The 23,010-nt window shown below is 43.7% G+C and overlaps 1 protein-coding gene across 5 annotated transcripts in view; it reads left to right on the top strand.

The window, feature by feature from the left end:
• Positions 1-23,010, top strand: part of RFTN1 (raftlin, lipid raft linker 1) — a 207,576-nt gene that overhangs the window by 18,714 nt on the left and 165,852 nt on the right. For 4 of the 5 annotated variants that reach the window (XM_019023757.4, XM_055381124.2, XM_055381125.2 and 1 more), the window contains exon 2: positions 1,231-1,383. In XM_019023757.4, coding sequence (XP_018879302.2) covers positions 1,239-1,383 — 145 coding nt within the window. In that variant the 5' untranslated portion in view covers positions 1,231-1,238. Of the gene's footprint in view, positions 1-1,227; positions 1,384-23,010 lie in introns of all 5 variants that reach the window. The other variant, XM_055381122.2, reaches the window with a different exon arrangement.

The following is a 23,010-nucleotide window of genomic DNA, read 5'->3' as shown; positions in this document are numbered from 1 at the left end:
TTCTCATCCATTCTTTCAGACTTTTTTTAATTACTGAAAAGTAGAGCCTAGTTGTCGCTACACCGTCTCCTTCCACTCCACCCGCCCCATGCCCTCGTTGCTTTTTTGAGGTTCAGTTTGTTTTTCTGGACCTTGCCAAATTGCCTTAGGAAGCTGGGTACCTTGTAAATGAATTAAGCAAAAGGAAATTCTTATCTCTAAAAGGAAGCGGTCACTGGGTTTCTGTGTGTGATATTCTTGGCTGGTTAATATTTTTGTGAAATATGCTCTGACGGCAGCAGTGGTACCCCAGAGAGGAGGGAAGCATCGGTTATGCTTAGTACACAGAAGCAAAATCTCTTCTGCTGAAGTTGGGAGAGTGGATGAAAAGCTATTTCATGGAAGTCATTCTGCCCAAATAAACAGAGAGCCTTCATTGCTTTTAATCCCAGGGAAGATTGGAAGCTCAGCTCACCTTAATGTGCCCATTACTTTAACATTTCTTTATTTTCTTTTCAAACTGGAACTGCAGATTTTTGCTGTAATACACGTGGATTTCTGCTTCCAATTGCTCCATCCCTGCTATTAGTGTTCAGTCAGTTTTCATTCTGGTCTAAAATGACTCTCTAAGAGCTTGGAAGCATACTATTATTTCCTGCAGTTTGGTCTGAAAACGAAGAAAAAGGGGACTTTCAGACAAGGCCCATAAAAATACCACCATCTACTTTTAGGATGTTTTATGAATATAAATTTCCTGTCTAAATAATTACTGTTGAGGGTAGAAAGGACTTGGAGTTTGGAAACTGTAACAACGACTTTTCTGTCTTAGCAACCACAGTGAAGGTGACACATCTCTTGTTTTTTATAGATGGGCTGACACTATAATGCACCGTATTGCTTTTTAGATTCCATTTTTTATTCATGGATACAGATTATAGTGGAACTGAGGCAGTGGGAGGTATTATTTTCCTCAGATGGGGAAAAAAGATATAAAACAGGTATGCTTTTGGTGTCATTTTAAAAAATCTCAGGATGGCTGGTAATAGTCTCTTAGCAGAAGGAGAAGCCAGCCTGAGTACTGAGCACAGTCCTCTGTGTTCAAGTCCTATATTAAATTATACTCTCAGTTTCATAAGGGCTGAGGTCTGTCATGTATTCTTCAGGAAAATTACGGCATCTTTTATACTAGGGTGTTTAAAGACAAAATCTCAGAAAAAAATCACCTCCCCGCCTTTTTCCTTTGGCCAGCAGCTGCTGAAATGGGTTGCGGATTGAACAAGTTAGAGAAACGTGATGAAAAACGGCCTGGGAATATTTATTCAACTTTGAAGAGGCCTCAGGTGGAAACCAAGATAGATGTATCCTATGAATACCGCTTCCTGGAGTTCACGACTCTGAGTGCTGGTGAGTACATGGGGTGGGAATGGATGGGGGCAGGTGGGGCCTCCAGCAGGGGCCTGCAGGGGATGGGGGTGCAGTTGGAGAGCTGGATGGGGTGGGGGCTGTGAAGAAATGAAAAGGGCAGGCCTGTCTCAAGGGGGCGGCTTACAGAGATCCAGATTTTTATGTGAAATCTCTCACTTTTTAAAAAGTAGTGTCTGGGCACAGTGGTTCACGCCTGTAATCCCAGCACTTTGGGAGGCCGAGGCGGGTGGATCACCTGAGGTCAGGAGTTCAAGACCAGCCTGACCAACATAGTGAAAACCTGTCTCTACCAAAAATGCAAAAAGTTAGCCAGGCGTGGTGGCGGGTGCCTGTAATCCCAGCTACTCAGGAGGCTGAGGCAGGAGAATTGCTTGAACCCAGGAGGCGGAGGTTGCAGTGAGCCGAGATCACGCCACTGCACTCCAGCCTGGGCGACAGAGCGAGACTCTGTCTCAAAAAAAAAAAAGCAACTAATTACAATTTTAACAAATGAAAATCATGTGTGAGCCAAGCAATACATATGGATAGGCTGAATTTGGCCCATGAGCCAACCAGTTTGCAGACTGTTTCATAGCAAGCTCCGTGGAGAAGGAGGGTTTGCCTTCTCTCCTCGTATGATACTTCCTCTCCACCCAAATTCACCTGCCTGTTGTCTGCCATCTCACAAGAGGGCTCATTCATCTGGGCTTGGCTTTGCCTTGGCTGAGCCAGAGGGAGTCGGGTCACCTACCATACAAGTGTCCAAGGACTAAGGAAACAGGGAATAGCCCGAGAAGACTGGCAAGGGATGGTCAGCATCAGCATCAGAGCATTTGCTGAGCACCTGCTGTGTGCAGTGTTGGGCCAGTGTTGGGGGGGAAGTCGTGAGCCTGTCCTGGCATCTTGGAGTGTTCTATCTGATGGGAGACAGGAGACTCATACAAATGAAAAGAATAAAAGAACTCCACAGGTTTTAATCGTAAGTTGGAAAACAGTGTAAGACATGTTTTTGGAAGAGGAAGAACATGCTATTCTTTTTGGGTCCCAGGAGTTTGAGAGCAAAAACTGGGCACTATGTAATGAAGTCATCTGAACACATTTTCTCCCTGGGCTTCTGGATATACTTTAAGCTTCTATGATCAGAAAGGAGAATGAGTGGGAAAAGCCCTCATGTTCATGGATTTGAGTCCTGGCTCTGCTTCAGAGCAACTGGGTAAATCACTGAGCTTCCCAGTCCTGCAGTGTCCTCATCTATAGCAGTGTCCTCATCTACAAAAGGAACACGGGTGTCCACTTCATGGGGCAGTTGTGAAGATTAGAAGGGGTAGATATGTGTGAAGCTCGTAGCACAATGTCTGGCATACAGTAGGGTCTGCAGGTGTTTCTCTTCCTCCCCTCCTCCTTGACTACTCTTTCTGCTGTGACTGTCTCCGTGCGGAGGCTCCAATTGCTTCTTGAGCTCTGAAAAAGGACAGCTGAGTGTCTCTGCAGGGACATTCTGTGCATCCCCCTCAACAAGTCACCAAAACTGAAGCCAGCATCTTCCTTTTCAGATTGCTCCCTTCCCGTGCCCTTGATGAGTCAGTCATGCCATCACCATCCTCTTAAACGTGCAGATACCTATGACCATGCCTTCCCCCTGTGTGTAGTTGCCATTCCTTCACTCAAGCCTATTAAAACCATGTCTGTAAATGCCTCTAATATAGCTAATGTAACATACAATTATTTGGAGCATTTGGTCGTGCATTTGGCCCTCCATTTATTTGTTCAGTGAATTTTTAAGTGCCTACAATGTGCTGGGCATTGCGGGAGGATTAGGGAAAAACAAAAGCATATCTAGGAGAAAGGATTGAAAAGAAGTATATCAAGATGTAAAGTATTAGGATGCTGAGATGTTGGGGGAATTCTTTTTTCTTCCGTTTGCAGTTGTTATTTTGTTTTGTTTTGTTTTGGTTTTTTTGCATCGTGGTTATGTGTTTTTCATTATGACGAAGAGTAACTTTGCTCCTAAGATCCTTCACAAACACATGAAGTTTCCATGGAGCGCTTTGTCCCCCCACTGCTTCATAGCTGGTCTCTGAATGATTTCCCTGACCTCCTTATTTGTTTGTTTCCCTGAGCTTCAGCTGCAGCATCCACACTGCTTTTGTGCATTGTGCTGTCCTTGATGGAATTATCTTTTGTTTTCTGCTTATGAAATAAACATACACCCATTATAATGAGCTAGGACAACACTGGGGGATATCCCACGTGGCCTCCCTGCTCCTGCCCTCGTCCTCCTACAGATCCTGCCAGTTCTCTGCTCAGAGCTCTCCTGTGGCTGCCACCACACCAGGAGTGACATAGCTCTCCTTGATCGCATTCTCCCACTGCTTGTCTTTGGTGTTCCGCTGCTTTGACTTTGCTCTTTTGTGAACCTGCCAGGCCTCCTCTGGGCTTTTGCACTGCCTGTTCCTCTGCCTGGAAGTCCTCCCCCAGGATCCCCCTGCTCATCTTCTTAACCCCCTTCTCTCTGAAACTTTCCTTGACCACCTCTTTAAAATTTCTACCTTCTCCCCAATTCTCCATGTCTTTCCCCTCTTGATTTTCTCCATAGCACTTCTTACCATGTAACCTGCTATATATCTTGCTTATTGCTATTTGTTTCCTCTTTGTTGTCTGCCTTTCTTCATTAGAAGATAGAATCCCTTCCCATGAGTGCAGGGATTTTCTCTCTTTTATTCTCTGCTGCTCCCTCAGTGCTTAGGACAGTGCCTGGCACTTAAATAGATAATCAGCAAATATTTGCTGAATGAATACTCACCATATATTTTTGAATCCTGCTTTTATGCGACTTAACATTGTACAGTGAGGTGTGCACCTGTTATGCCTATGCTCGGAAAGTATGATTTAATGGCTATATATGATTTAATCACTCAGTGTACCATAATTTATTTTGCAGTCCCCTTTTATTGGACATTTAAGTTATTTTGGGCTTTGGGCTATTACAAATAATGTTGTGATAAGCAATATTGTCCATAAATCTTTGTACACATTTCTGACTATTTCCTCAGAAATTACTGAATTGAGGGATGCGAATGTCGGCACTCTTGATAAATTGCCCGGTTGCCCTGTGGATAGGACCTGCTTGTGTAAAACACACATCTGATTCTGCACAACTCTTTAGGGGGTTCCCCTGGATGGATGAAGTTGAGATTCAAGCCAGAGCTCAGGGCTTTCTGTAGCTTGGTCTTGCCCTTCCCAGATCCTCCCCCTATTGTTCCCTGGAGGACAGTGTGTCATGCCCACTGCCCCCGCCTAGGACCCTCCTTTCTCTGCTTCTCTGATTCAGTGCAGGCAGCTCTTTCTGCACAGGCTCCTACCTCTTACTGCTTGCTAGGACCCCACCCACCTGGATTTGTTCCTTCTTGACAACCATTCTATCAGAATTAGTCTCTTGTGCACGCCTGTAGTTTGTCAATACTGTCCTTTTGACATTTTGATTACATCATATATTAAACCTATTTGTGTTTCCCTCAGGGCAAGGACCAAGCCTTGTTTATCTTTCTGTTTGTCTTCCTTGTTCAGCTTTCTAGCTGAGATGAGCCTGTCTTGTATAGTTGGGTCCTAGTAAACCTAGAACTAAATGCTGACTCCTTTCCCTGGCGGTCTCTCATGTTTTTCTCCCAGGAGTTCTAATGAGATTATTCTTTATTCTCCAGAATGGAGCTGACGTTTGTTGAGTGCTACTATGTGCCCAGTCCTGTGATAGGACATTATGTCCTCATCTCATTTTTCTTTCTTTATTTTGTTTTTTTTTTTGACATGGAGTCTCGCTCTGTCACCTAGGCTGGAGTGCAATGTTGTGATCTCAGCTCACTGCAACCTCTGCCTCCCAGGTTCAAGTGATTCTTATGCCTCAGCCTCTTGAGTATCTGGGATTCCAAGCATGCACCACTACACACGGCTAATTTTGGTATTTTTAGTAGAGACGGGGTTTCACCATGTTGGCCAGGCTGGTCTTGAACTCCTGACCTTAAGTGGTCCACCCACCTCGGCCTCCCAAAGTGCTGGGATTACAGGCATGAGCCACTGCACTGGCCTGATCTCATGTTTCAGAAATTTTTCAGCTTTATCAAAGTATAAATGAAGTACACTACATTGCACATATTTAAAGTGTTCAAACCCATAAAACCCTCATCACATCAAGATGCAGAACATTTCCATTGCCCCAGAAGTTTCCTCATGCCTCTTTGTTATCCCTCCAACCCCAGACAACCACTAATCTCCTCTGCATCACTGATTTTTTTTTGAAGCGAAGTCTCACTCTGTTGCCCAGGCTGGAGTGTGGTGGTGCAATCTCGGCTCACTGCAATCTTCACCTCCTGGGTTCAAATAATTCTTGTGCCTCAGCCTGCCGAGTAGTTGGGATTACAGGTGCCCGCCACCACGCCCAGCTAATTTTTTTATTTTTAGTAGACACAGGCTTTTGCCATGTTGGCCAGGCTGGTCTTGAACTCCTGACCTTAAGTGGTCCACCCACCTCGGCCTCCCAAAGTGCTGGGATTACAGGCATGAGCCACTGCACTGGCCTGATCTCATGTTTCAGAAATTTTTCAGCTTTATCAAAGTATAAATGAAGTACACTACATTGCACATATTTAAAGTGTTCAAACCCATAAAACCCTCATCACATCAAGATGCAGAACATTTCCATTGCCCCAGAAGTTTCCTCATGCCTCTTTGTTATCCCTCCAACCCCAGACAACCACTAATCTCCTCTGCATCACTGATTTTTTTTTGAAGCGAAGTCTCACTCTGTTGCCCAGGCTGGAGTGTGGTGGTGCAATCTCGGCTCACTGCAATCTTCACCTCCTGGGTTCAAATAATTCTTGTGCCTCAGCCTGCCGAGTAGTTGGGATTACAGGTGCCCGCCACCACGCCCAGCTAATTTTTTTATTTTTAGTAGACACAGGCTTTTGCCATGTTGGCCAGGCTGGTCTCAAACTCCTGATCTCAGGTGATCTGCCTGCCTCAGCTTCCCAAAGTGCCGGGATTAAAGGTGTGAGCCACCTCACCTGGCCTCCATCACTGATTTTATTTCCCAGAATGTTATATAAATGGAATCAAATAGTATGTACTCTTTTTCAAAACCTAGCTCTTCTCATTCACTCAACTTACTCATTTAAGATTTATTTATGTTGTTTGGTGTGTTTTCTGTTTTACTGCTGAGTAGTATTCTGTTGTTTGATTGTACCACAGTTTGTTTTTCCATTCACTGGTTGATAAACATTTGGGTCATTTCCAGGTTTTGGCTATCACAGGTTAAGTTGCTATGAACATTCATCTTTGTGTGGCTTCTTATGTCATTTTATGTTTGCAGTAACCCAGTAAGGTAGGTGGATACACTCATTTCTTTTTGCAGACAAGGAAATGGATACTCAGCGAGGTTAAGTAACTTGCCCAAAGAGGCAGTGCTAGGAAGTGGTTGGGGGAAGAATTCGAATATAGAATTCTAGAATCTTGGGCATCAAAGCTCTTGTGATGCCAGACTGCAAGATGCTACACAAATAGGCATTAACACCAACTGGAATGTTGTTGTTAGAAAACTTATTATGTAGAATGGTATAAGAAGATTCCTCTTCCATAAGGTTTTAACCATAGCAGATTTTTAAATGACACTCTATACACTTATTTTTCATGGAGACGATGCTTATTTGACTCTTAGGCAAATACAAGTCAGGGAGGTATTGGCCCATGTCCACCTGATGGCTTAGGTAGGAAGGGTGCCATGTGCATTTTCAAAAAAGTGAGGATAAGCTGGGTGCAGTGGCTCACACCTGTAATCCCAACACTTTGGAAGGCCGAGGCAGGTGGATCACCTGAGGTCAGGAGTTCGAGGCCAGCCTGACCAGCATGGAGAAACCCCATCTCTACTAAAAATACAAAGTTAGCCAGACGTGGTGGCACATGCCTATAATCCCAGCTACTCGGGACGCTGAGGCAGAATTGCTTGAACCTGGGAGGTAGAGGTTGCGGTGAGCTGAGATTGCACCATTGCACTCCAGCCTGGGCAACAGGAGTGAAACTCCATCTCAAAAAAAAAAAAAAGTCAGGATCACAGTTAACACTGTTGAGTTTGTCCCTTGCTTAAAGCTCAGTGCTGTTGTTGAAGATACTGGAACGTGCAGCCTCACTTGTGGGGCTGGCAGAGGCGAAAGCAGCAGGAATCTTACAGTGAAGCACATAAGCTGCCAAAAATCTCAATTCTGGGTGATTTGATTGGGTCTTAAATTTTCAATTAACTCTGGTCACCGAGGGATGAACCTGCCCTTTGATGGGTTTCATCACAGATGGAGGCCCATAAAGCATCACAATTTCTGCAAAACGGTACCCCGTTATGCCTTTTATGTGAGCATTTTGCCAGCCTCTCTGTGCCAGGCCACTCTAACACCACTTGAAAGCTACCTGTGTCAGCTCTGTGAAAATTGACTATGTTTTATGCACATTTGGTGCCAGGGACAGTTGGCATGGAGAGCAATCTGTGTAATGAGGCCGGTGCCCAGGGCTTGGGCCTTCCTTGAATGGTCCAGTCCTGCACTGACTAGTACAGGAGCCACCAGCCACATGGTATTTATATGTAATCATTAATTAAAACAAAGTAAAATAAAATATTCTGTTCTTCTGTCACACTAGCCACATTTCAAGTGCTCAGTAGCCATGTGTGGCTGGTGACTGCTATTGGACAGCGCAGACAGAGAACATTTTTATCATTGCCGAAAGTTCTATAGCTTAACGCTGTTCTAGTCTGTTTTCAAGAGAGGAAAACTCAGTTTCAGGTCAGAATCTGTGTCTCTAACTCATAACAATGTACCATTTTATCATGAAGATTTGCCCTTAGGTTCATAGTGACCATAAGAGGATTCATTGATTCCACAAATATTTATTGAAGGTCAACCTTGGGCCAGATGCCATGTCTTGGGGACATTTGGGTGAACTAGACAGGAGGTGTTCCTGGGTTGCCTTAGTCAGCTCGGGCTGCCATAATAAAATACCACAGACTGGCTTAAACAACAGATGCTTATTTTCTCATAGTTCTGGAGGCTGGAAGTTGCTACCCTGGATATCAAGGTGCCAGCATGGTTGGGTTCTGGTCAGGGCTCTCTTGGCTTGCAGACAACAGCCTTCTCATTGTGTCCTCACATGGCAGAGAGGGAGGGAGGGAGGGAGGGAGGGAAGACGGGGGTTGGGGGGAAGACAGAGAGAGTGAGAAAGAGAGAACAGGAGCGAGCACAAGCTCTCTTGTGTCTCATCTTGTAAGGACACTAGTCCCATCACGTTGTGCCCCATCCTTATGACATGATTTGACCTTCATTACTTTCTTACTCCAAATGTAGTCACTTTAGGGGTTATGATGATTTGGAAGGACACAATTCAGTCCATAGCACCAGGCTATAAATTGGTACTTTACTTTGGTTCAAACTCTCTCACACATGAAGAACCAGTACTTGATGCTAGAGTAATGGAGACTGATGGGATGGTGGTAGCCCAGGCTTGATGGAGGAGTCTGTGTGTCAAGGAAGACTTGAAATCCTCAGGTGGATTTGGAGTTTTATGCAAATTTGGTGCCAGGGACAGTTGGCTGTTAGTCAGGCAAAAGATGGGAGAAGAGGGTGGAAGAAGATAATCTTTTCACGAAGAGGAGACAACTTGTGGGAGGGATCAAAACACGGAGATAACACTGCATATGTGGGGAGCCACAGGCAGTTCAGTTTGGTTGGAGCATGTTCTTTGGGGGAGAAGAAAGTAGGGCCAGATGATGAAAGGTCTTAGGTGTTGGGCTGAGGAGTCTAAGCTCAAAAGCACTGAAGGTTTTTAAGATGGAGGGGGTGCAGGTGACATCAGATTCTCATTCTGGAAAGATTTCTCTGGATTTAGAATGAAGAAGGATGGAAGGGGCAACGCTGGGGGAGGGGAAACATATAGAAACCATTGCAGTCATCAGGCAAGGTAAAGGTGGCCTCAGTCAAGACAGTGGCAGTGGGGACAAGAAAAGGAGTGGGGCAAAGAGAGATTAGGAGGTGGTCCTAGGGACTGCATGGCAGGTGAAGGAAAGCAGAAAGCAGAGGAGGAGGTGGGTGTGCTGGGCACCTGGGATGACACGAGTTCCCCTTAGCCAGATGCTGAGTCTGCTTTAAAGCATTCTCCAATAATGCTCTCACTTGATGATTCAAGTAGCCCTGAAAGTTGAAAGGAAGGTATTTTTCTTTTCTTTTCAGGTGAAGAAATTGATTTGGCAGGTAACAAGTAGTAAGTGGGCCCAGAATCCAGTGTTTCAGCTCTTTCCACTCAAAGCTTATCCACCGCACATGAAAGAGAGCTCAGCACCAACTGCCAGTCCACTGAAGGGTGTCGCAGTGATATTTGTTTGAATAACTTTATTGAACTATAATTTAAATACCATGAAACACACCCATATGAAGTGCCTGGGTGATGAGTTCTGATAGGTGTAAACATTTGTAGAACTATCACCACACTCAAGATATAAAACTTTTCCATCACCCCAGAAAGTTCCCTCAGGTGCCTGCCCTGACCCAGCCAACTGCTGATCTGCTGTGTGTCACTGTTGAATAGTTTTGCTTCTTTTTGAATAATATGTACATAGAATCATACCGTGTGTGTGCCTCTGGCTTCTTTAACTCAGCCTAATGCCTTTGCAGTTCAATCTGTGCTGTTGTATGCATGGAGTCCTTGCTGTTGTATGTATGGAGTCTTTGCTGTTGTATGTATGGAGTCCGTGCTGTTTTATGCATGGAGTCTGTGCTGTTGTATGTATTGAGTCCTTGCTGTTGTGTATATCAAGAGTTCGTTCCTTTTTGTTTCTGAGTAATATTCCCTTGTTTGCATGTGCCACAATTTGTTGAATCATTTTCCTGTTGAACATTTGGGAAATTTCCAGTTCGGGGCTATTATGAAAAAAAAAAAAGCTGAATATCCACGAACAAGTGTTTTGTGTGGATGTTTTCACTTCTGTTGGGGAAATATGTAGGAGTGGAATGGTTGGGTTGTATGCTAAATACATGTTTACCTTTATAAGATACTGCTCAACTGTTTTCCAAAGTGTTTGTTCTATTTTACATTTCCAACAGCAATGTATGAGAGTGGATAGCTTCATTTTTTTATAGGTAATAATCAGAGTTACTTTTTATTCAGCACCTACTGTTGTATTAATCTCTTCTAAACAAACTAACAACAATCTTATGAGGTAGGTGGAGTCACCCCCACGGTATAGAAGAGTAAATTGAGATATTGAGTTTGGAGCAGTTATAAAAGAAACTTGCTAGGCCACCAAGCACTTGGAGCTTTGCAGGATATCTTGTAGTTTTACTGAACAGCAAAGCCTTCACTTTGGCTTTCTTGGTTCCTGAATCTTCTGTGTGCTGTGGTGGGTTTAAACTAAATTGAAGGGCTTCAACATGAAAAAGTTCAAAGGTAATTTATTCACCTTTGCCCCTTTCTCAAGCTTGTCTTCTATTTCTATTCTTAAGTTCCTCCTTATAAGACATTCCCATGACACGCATTACAATTTCGAGGATCATTCCACACTGCTGCATTTTACAAATTCCCATCTCTGTGGTTTTCCTGTCTAAGAGGACTTTAAGAACTGATTTTCGGGATGTTTTCTTCGACATTGTGCTGACCAGGCTCATACTTGGCTTTCGGCCACCAGCATTCTAGCCTTAAACTCTGTATATAAATTTTGGGTGGTCATGATAATAACAGGATGACATTCCTTATTCAAGACATGCACATTGCACAATAAGTTTTCTACAGGTCCAGTTTTTCTTTGACCTCCAGTCTGGGGGATGTTAGTCTGACACACAACTACAGAAGCAGCTGATAATCATTGTTTATAAGAGTTGTCCTTTCAGTCTCCGTTCACGGCTGGGAAAAAGACTAATCTAAAAAAATGGATCATGATTTACATTATATTCTGAAAATTAAGAAATGAAAGTTGTGGGGAGCTAAGTGTTTGGGTGCCTAATGGCTAGTTATAAATCCTGGCACTATTAGCCTTTCTGATTTCATGAAGGGAGATGATAGGCTAGTTCCATGGCCTCATCTAAAATAATGTCAATCTCCAGAAAAGCCTTTAAAACTAATCGTTAGCTTAAAGGAGTGATTCCCAACCTTGAGAGTGAATCAGAATAGCCTGGAGGGCTTGTCAAAATGCAGAGTCCTGGGCCCCATCCACAAAGTTTCTGATTTAGTAAGTCTAGGGCAAGGCCTGAGAATCTGCTTTTGTAATAAGTTCCCAGGCAATGCTGATGCTGCTGGTCTGGGGACCACACTTGGAGAACCTTAAAAGATCATGTGGAGTACAATTTTTTAAAAAAAATTTGAGTGGAGATGGCAGAAAAATATTATACTAGTGTGATCTTTTGAGTATAAAATAAATTCAACAAATATTTACTTACCTACTTATGTATTATGACCAAATCATAACTTACTTCCTTTAGGTGACTTGGAATATATTTGGGAGGACAGGCCAGAGGAATAAAAATAAGAATACAAGGTGACACAATGATTCTCAAAGTTTGTTTAAAAAGTTCCCATGCCCAGCTGCACACCAGACCAATTAAGTCAGTCTTGGTGTTGTGGTTTGGTTCTGTGTCCCCACCCCACCTACAGTTGACACTACAGAACAGGTGTCAACAGACTCAGCTTAAGTCTGTGATGTCTCAGGGAGCTGGCTAAGATGGATACCTGGCTGCTGGTGCCTGCAGGTTCTGGGAGGGAGGGGGGTGCTTTGCAGGGGAGCCCAACATAGCAAACTAGGGAAGGGAAGGAAGAGAATTGGAGGGGATGAGTACTTATTTGCATTACAGGAGGATTCTTGGTTTAAAGTGGGTTTCACCATGGGGTTCCTTTAGATAGAGCCTCAAGTACTCTGAAGTGTTTGTTTTGCCTTTCCTTAATGATGTATTTATTACCTCTCTGTAAATATGATACCTGCAGTTTTAGAACATAACAAATCCATCTATAACATGTGGAGCTCTTCAGCAGAACTGAGCATACAGTCACTGACGTTGATGGCATTTTTTCTAAGTAAAAACAAACAAACCTTGGAGCAAAATGTCAGAAGCCCTGGAGGAGGGAAGGTGGATGGCTAGAAGGGAGGCTCTAAGCAGCCCTTGATAATGCTGCAAGAGGCCCCAGGATCAGAGTTGGGTGGGGCGGGACTTTCTATATTTCCGCAAATTTAAGCTCACCCCGGAGGGAGGCTCCTCCTGGTACAGTCCTTCATCTTCATGGCAGAAAGGCTGTTCTGCCCCTGCACCCTCCCTGGCCTCTCTGGGGATCCCTGCAGATGATGTATTGTGATGGAGCAGTGGACTTGGATGCTGCTGGTATTGATATAATCATTGTTAACAGTAGCAACAGTAATAACAGCTAATGTGGCATGCATGGTGCTCAGTGTCAATTAATCCTTATAGAGATCCTGATTTTACAAATGAGGAAATGAGGCTCAGTGAGGTTACCTAATGTGCCCATGGTTCTGCAAAGAATGTGTGATGAGCTAGAATCAGAACTCAGACTTGCCTTCTTCAATTCTTTACTCTTAAGGATTGTGGACAATACCAAAGGTCCCTCGGGTATGGCTTTGAGATTTGGTTGGCTGTGATCGGTCATTCAAGGACCCCAGCTTTGATGCTCTCTTTTTGATTGAGCCCTACTCTAGGGAGAATTTGGCTGCATGTTTTGGTGAATCATAGATGGTGGGGATGAGAATAGCAACTGAGTGGTTGAGCATTGTCTTATGCTGTGTTGTTTGCAATGCAGCTTGATATACTTTAGCTCAATTAGTCCTTACAAGTCTAGAGATGTTTTTTGTTCTGCTTGACAAATAGGGAGCCTGACAAATAGGGTGGTCTTGTCTTGCAGAGCCGCAGCTTGCACTGAGGTCTTCCGACTCCATGTGTCCTGTGTGTCTTGCTGCTGCCTGGGACCCACAGAGTCTCTGAGGGTCCAGAGCCACATTAAAGGTCATGCTGCCCATGACCTGTTGGGGACCACTTTCCTTAGGTATCAAGAACATGAGTGTTGGTCAATAACCCACTGGAGTGTAGTGCTGGCTTCTGTTGTTCCCAGCTTTAAAATAGGGCTAGGTTTGACCTCCAGCTCAGATTCAGAAGGCCAAGTCTGAGCTTGAGTGTGTGTGGATGGCTGCCACTTAGTCCCAGTTTTGTAAGTGAGCCAATATCGGGACTTTTCCTGTGCTGAATATAGACTCCTCCTTTGCTGAAAATAGTATATGCGGTAGGGTAGGGAAACATTTTTCTTTCCTAGAAAATCGCTCCTTGCTCCTCTAGGTAACATTGACTTCTGTGAAACCATCTGTTCCTTCCAATATAATTTCCAGACTATTAGATTAAATAGTTTCTCCTGACCCACTTTTGGCTTCTGTTTCTTTTCACTGTTCATTAATAAATTGTGTAGCAGAGTTTTTATGGAGAGTGTATGTGTGTCTATTTATTTAATTTCAGTTTAGGCAAAAGCAATTGTTGGATGCAGTGAAGTTATTTAACTTCCTACTTGTGTTTCATTTTTATTTCCGGTTTCTATAATTGCTAAGAGTTGGTTTTTGTTTTTGAGATTCATGCAAGGAAGTCAATGGCATGAGTTATGAGTTGAGGTTCTGGCTGGGAGGTATGTTAAAAACAGACCCTGTTTTTAAACAGAAGATGCAAAGAGTAATAAGGAAATCGGTTCCCATAAAACATGTCTCAAAGTAGATAAATATGCTCTTACAGTTTGAAGAGATTTTCAAAAGATAAATGAGATAATATGTGTGATGTAGCTTTAAGTTTTTCTGAGCAAAGCTGCTATATTCATCTTTGGTATTGTTGCTTTTGATGTTGCAACCAAGTCTGCTATTAGCGTTAATGTTATTGTTAAATATTCACTAATGGGAGTAATAAGATTAGATTTAAAAGGAAGGAAGGCATTCTTTACATTCCTTTGCATTCCTTTCTGAATGTAAAAACTCTTCGTGCTGTTTTCCCAGCTACTCTAAATCCAGACCAAGAAGCAACACTACTCAGTCTTGTATGAAAATGGGCTCAGGTGTGTGTGTGTGTGTGTGTGTGTGTGTGTGCATGTGCATATGTGTGTAACCCAAGCAGTAAATTTCAGCAACTAAGCCTGCCTTCAGTAAAATGAAATTCCTTGCTGATGACTGTTATCTGTCAAAGCAAAACCAAATTATTTTTCTGCAGGGATTCATAAAAGCAGCCTTGAGGTAGTGATAATAATTGTTATCTAATTTGGTTAAAGCGGAACGGAAAACAAGTTAATATTCTATGCACCCTACTAATTATTATTAGCAATATTGCTTTAAAGAATTTTAAGCTTTCTCTAATTTCACTGGGTCCACTGTCATTTTATAGTTTGACCAGATTTCACCAATGCTTCAGAAGACAGGAGTCCGGTTGAATTTTATCTACAAAATATTTTCAAAAGCAAATCTGGTGTGAAAAGGTAGGTGATTCTGGCCTCAAGTTGCATGCCACTGTCATTAAGTCTAGAAGGTCATTTCCTCAGTTCTGTGTTTCAGGCATACTCTTCTTTGTTTACAGGTCAGGGCTCCTGATAAATAAAAATTACATGGGCAAGGAGTACCTGCTACACTTAGCAGCCACTGAGATGTTTTTCTATTCTGTTGCATAAACATACTTTGCAGGTACATACACATGATTTATCAGGAGGAGTACACATTAGTTTGACAGCCTCATTGGGCCCTCTTAAAAGAGGGAAGGGATTATTTCACTTGGGCATCCCTAGTGTAAGCTCAGAATTAGTTTGTAAGCATGAGTACAACATGGTGCTATGAGGAATGCATGTTGCTTTGACACAAGATAGGTATAATAATATATTCCCAAGGGAGCTGGCAAGCTTGTGGGTTGACTTTTCTTTTTGGAGAAAGCAGTCTTGTCTGGCAAAGTTACTTAACAAAATTGATCCATTCAATATTTATTGATTATCTACTCTTTTTCAGGCTCTGTATTGAGCATGCAATGGTGAACAAGATAGTAAGGTCTCTCAATGTAGGAAACAGTGTCTGAAACATCCCACCAAATTCTGGAGTTTTTAATGTCCTAGTCTGGTGTCTGTTCTCCTATATCTGGAAACCAGGCCAGCTTGGGTATAGCCCTAATAGAGTCTGTGTGTTATCTTCGAGAAGCATCTGCCATGATTAACCATTATTTGCCTTTGGCCTGCTGCACCTTGCATGGCTAGAGACTTGTCTGCTGTTTGGTAGGTGCAGGGGGCCCTGGAAATCCTAAAACAAATCTAATCTTTGGACCCACCAACCAAACTGCAGCTTGGAAAAGGTACCTCAATCAAACGAGTTTCCTGGGGGTGAGTGGACTCATCAGGGCTGCTGATGCCAACAGGCTGAGCTTTTAAGGCCTTAATAGATGCATCAAAGATGCCCTGAGCATGGGCTCACAGGTCTTCAGTCCATCATGGCTTGCTTGGTGAGAAATGGTCGAGATGAAGTGTGTGAAAGAAAAGTTACTGATGCTGTTTCTAATAGCCCAGGCTGGAATAATGCTGTAAAGGTGTGCAAGGAATGGGGAGAAGGACATTGAGGTTTTTCTGGATTGCCTTCCATATCCCTCACACTGGTGATCCAACTGTTTCTTTTCTTACCACTGTTTCTTGCCAATCTAGAAACTGTAAATGAAAACAAAAACTTACTCTCATGTCTATAAGTAGTTTCTTATTGTGGACTTCATTTAATGAATTAGCCTAAAACAACTAAAAACCAAGAAAATATCTTTTTTCTTAATACCATTTACTTTCTTGGATATAAAGTGTGAATTCAGAAGTGGCTTAAGGCAAGTGATGGGGATCAGTGTCCCTGAGGGGTGAACCAGCCAAGGTTTTGTTCTCCTACCTGCAAGGAATGTTAGAGTACTATACAGTGCTTGGGTTTGGGAGCCAAGTTGCCTAATGAAAAAGCAACTTTAACTCAACTTTCCTGCTCATTAGTGTTATGATATCAAGTAGCATGGTGGACATCTGCCAAGATGGCCCCCAGTGACCCCTGCCTCCTGGTATCCACGGCCTTGTGTACCTAGTGAATTGCTTCTAGTGAACAGGATACAGCAAAAGTGATGGGTTATCACTTCCGAGATTAGGTTACAAAAAGATTGTAGCTTCCATCTTGTGCTCTCCCGCTCTCTCTTGATTACTCCCCTGAAGGAAACTGGTTGCCATGTTGTGAGCTGACCTGTGGAGAGACCCATGTGGCAAGGAACTGAGGGAGGCTTCCTGTGAACAGGCAGTGAGGAATTGGGGCCCTAAGCCCAATAGCCCTGGGGGAAGTGAATCTGAATCTTGCTCAACAACTGTGTGCATGAGCTTGGAAGTGGATCTTCCCCCAGTGGAGCCTTGAGATGACTTCAGCCCTGGCTGATGTCCTCAGGCAACCTCATGAAAAATTTTGAGCCAGAGGCACCCAGATAAGCTGCACCTGGATTCCTGACTCAAGAAACTGTGAGAAAATAAATGTTGTTTTAAGCCACTGTTTTGTGGTAATTTGTTATATATTAATAATGCAGGCAGTTTATGTTAAAAAGTCTTGTGGCTCACGCCTGTAATCCCAGCACTTTGGGAGGCCGAGGCGGGTGGATCACGAGGTCAGGAGATCGAGACCATCCTGGCTAACACGGTGAAACCCCGTCTCTACTAAAAATACTAAAAATTAGCCGGGCGTGGTGGCGGGCGCCTGTAGTCCCAGCTACTCGGGAGGCTGAGGCAGGAGAATGGCATGAACCTGGGAGGCGGAGCTTGCAGTGAGCCGAGATCGCGCCACTGCACTCCAGCCTGGGGGACAGAGCGAGACTCCGTCTCAAAAAAAAAAAAAAAAAAAAAAAAAAAAAAAGTCTTGCTTCTATATGAGAGACAACATCATGGAGTTGTTGGGAGCACAGACTCTTGAACCAACCTGGCTTCAAATTCTGGCTCTGTTGCTTATTAGCTGTGTGACCTTGAGAAAGTCACTTCACTTCTCTGTGCCTCAGTTTCCTTATTGGGAGATGGGAAATGTAGCTTTTGGCCCCCGGGCTCTGTATTTCAGGAAGATTAGCTAGAAAGAGGTGGAAATGGGTTTTAATTGACACAGCCCACAGTCTGTGTCACAGTGAGTATAACAAAGGGGTCACATTAATAGTTTTTGTGACACTCTCAAGTCACTTAAACTCCCTCAGGAAGCTCCTGTTTGGTTGGGGACAATTTTCCAGAGGAAGGGGCAGCTGTGAGTGCTTAGCAGCCACCACACAGCACCTGGGAGATGGGAGCAATGGTCCTTTAAAGACCATCAACAAGAGTGGTCCCTATGATGTTCTTCTGCTAATCTAGAAGCAAATGATCACTGTGTTCATTTTTCCATTTTTGTCATTTCTTTGATACTGTGGAGACACATGCTTAGCATGTTTTTCTAATTTCATGCCATGGGCCTGTTGAGCAGAGCTCATCACTTCTCAGATTAAATTATATGTTTAAGAAATGCCTTCTGCGTCAACCACAGTTATTCATCAGCCTGGTTGTAAGTGGCTAAGCCTGGCTTTCAGCTGTGAAAGTCAAGATTTGTGACATTTAAACATATTGATGAGATGCAAATGTCCTGTGGTTAGCCTTCCACAAGGCCCTAGCACTCATGTAAATAAATGAGAAGGAACTGGAAGTGTGGGCAGCAGAGCCCTCCCTTGAATAGGAAAATTGTTTTTTCCTGGGTGCCAGCATCTGTTCGCTGCCGTCAGTGGTAATGAGGTTCGGCTCTTCCCATATGTCCCTGATTCATTGCGGGTTGTTTATTTGTAGATACAACTTGATTGTTTTTCTCCTTTTTCTTTTCTTTTTTTAAACTAGGTTTCCCTAATTCAGCACCACCACAGCCTCTCTAAAAATAAGCATCAAATTATTTGTCTAGGGAAACATTTTTTTAAATGATACTAGCTCTCCTCAACTTGTGAAAGTTTCTTGTGTCTTCTTGCTGTTTTCACTTTATCTGCTCTCTAGCAGAAAAATAAAATTGCATTCAATTGACACACTTTCCTGCTGGGAATTCAAGACATATTACAGCCCTATCTGTGTGTTCTCAGTTGTGATGAAACTGTGGAAAATCCCCAGCAACCTTAAATGAGATAGGTGCAGGTGATTAATCCAGTTTCAGGAAGAAATCAAATAATTTACTCCTTTTTCCCCATTAAAGAAACAACCATGCATTGAGGTAGCTGATGCCATGTGAGCAGGAGTGTGCTTTAATGGAGGCACCATTAATAATTTACCTTAATAGTGTAATAGTTGCCATTTTTGTGACCAAAAATTTGTTTCAGCCCCTGCTTTATGGATGAAAAGTAGGATCAATTAATATTGAGTGATGACAGCCTCCCTGCGGAGAGAAAATGGGAAATCTTGGTGTCGTCATCCGCCTTATGACTAAGAAATAGCTTTTCTTAATTGTACGGAACAGAGAAACCCAGGGGGATGTAATTCATTTCTCTCCAGCTTGCAATGTAAATTGAAAGTAAAGAAAAATAACCACATGCCAGAGTGAGGACATGAACTCAACCACTAAGCTATATCTGATTTGTAGGATTTGCTGGAAGTAAGCAAACAGTTTCCCCCACGATGGTGAGTCTCCTTCGACTGTGGCATTGCTCCAAATACCTCTTATAGCACGTGACCCAGGGTGTTTCTCTCTGATGCGGTAATGGAGCCCCTCTGCCTAGAAGCCTTGGGTCCCAGGTCTTCTCCCAGCTCATTCCCTCTTCCCTCCCATCCTTATAGTCTCTGCCTAAATGCTAGCTTTTCAGAGAGGCCTTCTTTTACCACCTTGCCCCAAACAGCCTCTTTCCTTGCCCAACTCACTGTCAACCTCTGCTTTCTATCTTATTTTCTTTGTGGAACTTATGATCAGCTGAAATCATATTATTGTTTATGTGGTATTTACCATGTCCTCCAACCATAATGGTAAGCTCCATGAGGGCATGGTTTGTCCTTGTTCTCTAAGCAGCTAAATCCTTAGGGCCTCAGTGCTGAGGATGCTTGTTGAATGACTGAATGAGTGAATGATTAATATGAAAATGCAATGATTCAGAATAATTTAAAACTCTTGCACATGCACACCAGCTTTCTGTAAAGGTATATTGACTTTAAGGTTCCCCTCTGCCTTCTCCATCTTGAGCCCCTACTGGCAGAACCCAATAGAAATTCAACTGGCAAAGCGAGGATGCAGTTTGCACAGTCCTCGCCCCACCACACAGGTCAGACTTGGATCAGAAAGACGGCAACTAAATGACCAGCACAGTCCAACCCTTCAGATTCTCAGCATTCATATATCCTCCTGCACATTTTCAACTTGGCACAACAGCAGGACAGCTTTGTTCCTGCCTATGATGTGTCTATGCTGCATGCAGTATTCACACTCTTAAGGGAAGACAAAAATTCCCAGTTGGCATGGTGTCTGTCTCCGGGTGGCATGAATTATTTTCCTGGTTCAGTCTGTAGGATATAGAATATTTATCTGGGATTGGTGGAATGAGAGGAGGAATTAACATTGCTTCAATATGGAAACCGTGACTGCTGGGACTTGGCTTTTTCCCTCAGCCAGCACCTTCTGTGGCAGAGGTTTATTTATTACCTGGTGGAATAACCTAGGGATCTCAATCCTCAGTGATTCTCTCTGTGTGTCTGTTAGTTGCTTTAGTTTTCCATTGATTTTTACTCTTGGACATGGAAGTACCAAGAGGCACTCTAGAGACTCTCCAGGTGCCAGGCATACTCTTCTCTGCCCCTGTTGTATGGCAGCAATGGCAGCAGTCCAGTTTCCCTGTGGAAATTGGGATCATTCACCCCAGTCAGTAGGGTAATTGCCTTCTTTGCCTTTTGTTTCTGTGGCATTGGTAGTCTAAAATAGCCAAGGGGTAATCTCAACTTCTAGTTCAGTAAAACCATTGCAGTGTCTCCTGGAGGAAGCATTCCTCTCTTGGGAACCAGCAGCTCCAAATCTGCAGATTCAAAAATTGTGGGGCTGGTAAGCAAAACTCTAAGCATACTAGGTGTCTTGGTCTGTTTGTTTTGCCATAAAAGAATACTTGAAACTGGGCAATTTATAAAGAAAAAAAGTTTATTTGGATTATGATTCCACCAGCTGTACAAGAAGCATGGCGTCAGCATCTGTTTCTGGTGAGGGCTTCCAGGAGCTTCCAAACATTGTGCAAGTGGAAGGGGAGCTGGTGTGTCACATGGTGAGAGAGGAAGCAAGAGACGAGGAGGTGCCATGCTCTTTTAAACAACCAGTTCTCACGTGAACTCACTCATTACCTCGAAGGAGGACACCAAGCCTTTCGTGAGGGATCCGCCCCTATGACCCAAACACCTCCCACTAGGCCCCACCTCCAACATGGGAGATCAAATATCAATATGAGATTTGGAGGGGACAAATATCCAAACCATATCACTAGGTTTAAGAGGAGAGGAGCCATTTTTGCTTCTACCCCTTGATGGCTAGTCCTGTGTATTCTGGCTGGGGAAGAAATAGAACTGATGCAGCTTGTATTCTTTGTCCCGAAAGAGTCCAACTTGTCAAGATGTCATCTCCCAACTGGCTCCATGGGGAATGTTGGGCTAACAAATGGTGCTTTTTAAAACAAAGTACAGAATTTTTGCAAATACAGTGGTGGCTGAGGTTCTTTTGACTTTAACACTGCATTGCATGGTGAATCAGTGGTTTAAAAATTGCACTGGAGGGGAGCCTATTTTTTTTTTCTTCACCTCTCCTTGAGTGCTTTAAAGTGGCCATCAGATGCCCATAGATGTCCAGTCTGCTGTTCCCAGCATCACTCATCACCAGAGAATCGGCTGGCTTCCTGGGGGTGTACTGGTATCTTTCTCATGGTCAGCCTTTGTTTATCTTGGGGGAGGAGGGCAAATAGCAGCAGCATTCACTAGTTAATCAGCAGCTGTGTATCAGTCCATCACCCTGCATGTCAGGGAATAGTGCTGGCAGAGTGATTAAAAGCATGGGCTTTAGTGTGGCACAGCTCTGGGCTGAGGCCTGCAGATTTGCTGGGAGACCCATCTCTCTCATTTGCTCTGTGACCTCGGATGAGTTACTTAGGCCCTGTGAGTCTGAGTTTCTTATCTGTAAAATGCAGTATATTTCCTGGCGTTGTTAGAATTGAATAAAGTCATCAGAAAAGGCATTGGTTAGACCCCTAGATAATTCTCAGTAAATGACAGCTATTTTTATACCAAATGCAAAGAAGAGTCAAACTAAGTACAAGATTTCCTCCCCAAGACAGGAATGATGTCAAGAATTCCTTTGAACCTTCATTCCTTCATCTGCAAAATGAGGACGTTTGTCCTAATCAATCCCTCTCCAACGGCTGTTGTTCACCATATTGGGTGGGCAACTGCACGATAGAACAGTGTGGAATGTGGCACAGCCCAGGTCACCAGGACCACAGGCATTGGTCAGAGAAGTCAGTGTTCACAAGGGCGAGGGCAGCCCGGAGAGGTAGGTTTCGTGCTTCTAGCACAGGGAAGGATAGGGAGAAGTGGGAGGACTTTGAGGGACTCTCCGTCTCTGAGGGAGTAGCCAGCAGGGTGGAAGAAAGTAAAAATGCCTTGTACTAATAGAATGCTTTCAAGAATACCGAGTATTTGGCCAGGTGCAGTGGCTCACAACTGTAATCTTAGCACTTTGGGAGGCCAAGGCAGGTGGATTGCCTGAGCTCAGGAGTTCCAGACCAGCCTGGGCAACACGGTGAAACTCCGTTTCTACTAAAAAAAAATACAAAAAAATTAGCCAGGCAGGGCGGTGCATGCCTGTAGTCCCAGCTCCTTGGGAGGCTGAGGCAGGAGAATTGCTTGAACCCAGGAGGCAGAGATTGCAGTGAGCCGAGATCATACCACTGCACTCCAGCCTTGGCGACAGAGCCAGACTCTATCTCAGGAAAAAAAAAAAGAAAAAAGAAAGAAAACAGAGTATTTTTGCGGACCTTATTTAATCATCTGACAGGAAGGTACTTCAAGTCTTACTGGATTTTTCAATAGGTGTGATAAGATGATCAATATGTGGACATTTGGCACCCCACAGCACACCCAGTCACCTGGTATCATGGAGTCTGGCCCAGTATTGGGGTGGAAGTGGTATACTCTGGTCAACAGTGTTGACCTAATTGTGCTGAAGGAATAGACAGGCAATTGCAGACTGAAAGTACTATTTGTGTATGTGTGTACGTGTATGTACACCATGGTTGTCCAAAGTCACTTCCTCAGAAAATCTAAATGGGAAATGAGTGTTATCGATGAGTTCATTTATAGCCAACAGATTTCCTAGTATCATTTAGAAGGGAGATGAACTTTTGGGGTCGCCCTACCTGTCTGACTCTGTGCAGATGAGGAAACTGAGGCCATTGATGGAGAAAGAAATCTCCCAGGGCCAGTCAACCTGGTAGTGCCAGCCCCTGGAAGAATCCAGAGTTCTTGGTGACTCACCATGGCTCCACATTGGCCCCTTGCCTCAGCTTTCGGTCGTGTAACATTGTGTTAATCGCTTCAGCTTCAGGC

This window comes from Gorilla gorilla, chromosome 2 (genome assembly GCF_029281585.2).
Source record: "Gorilla gorilla gorilla isolate KB3781 chromosome 2, NHGRI_mGorGor1-v2.1_pri, whole genome shotgun sequence".
NCBI lineage: Eukaryota > Metazoa > Chordata > Mammalia > Primates > Hominidae > Gorilla > Gorilla gorilla.
This window is presented reverse-complemented; position numbering and strand designations above follow the sequence as displayed.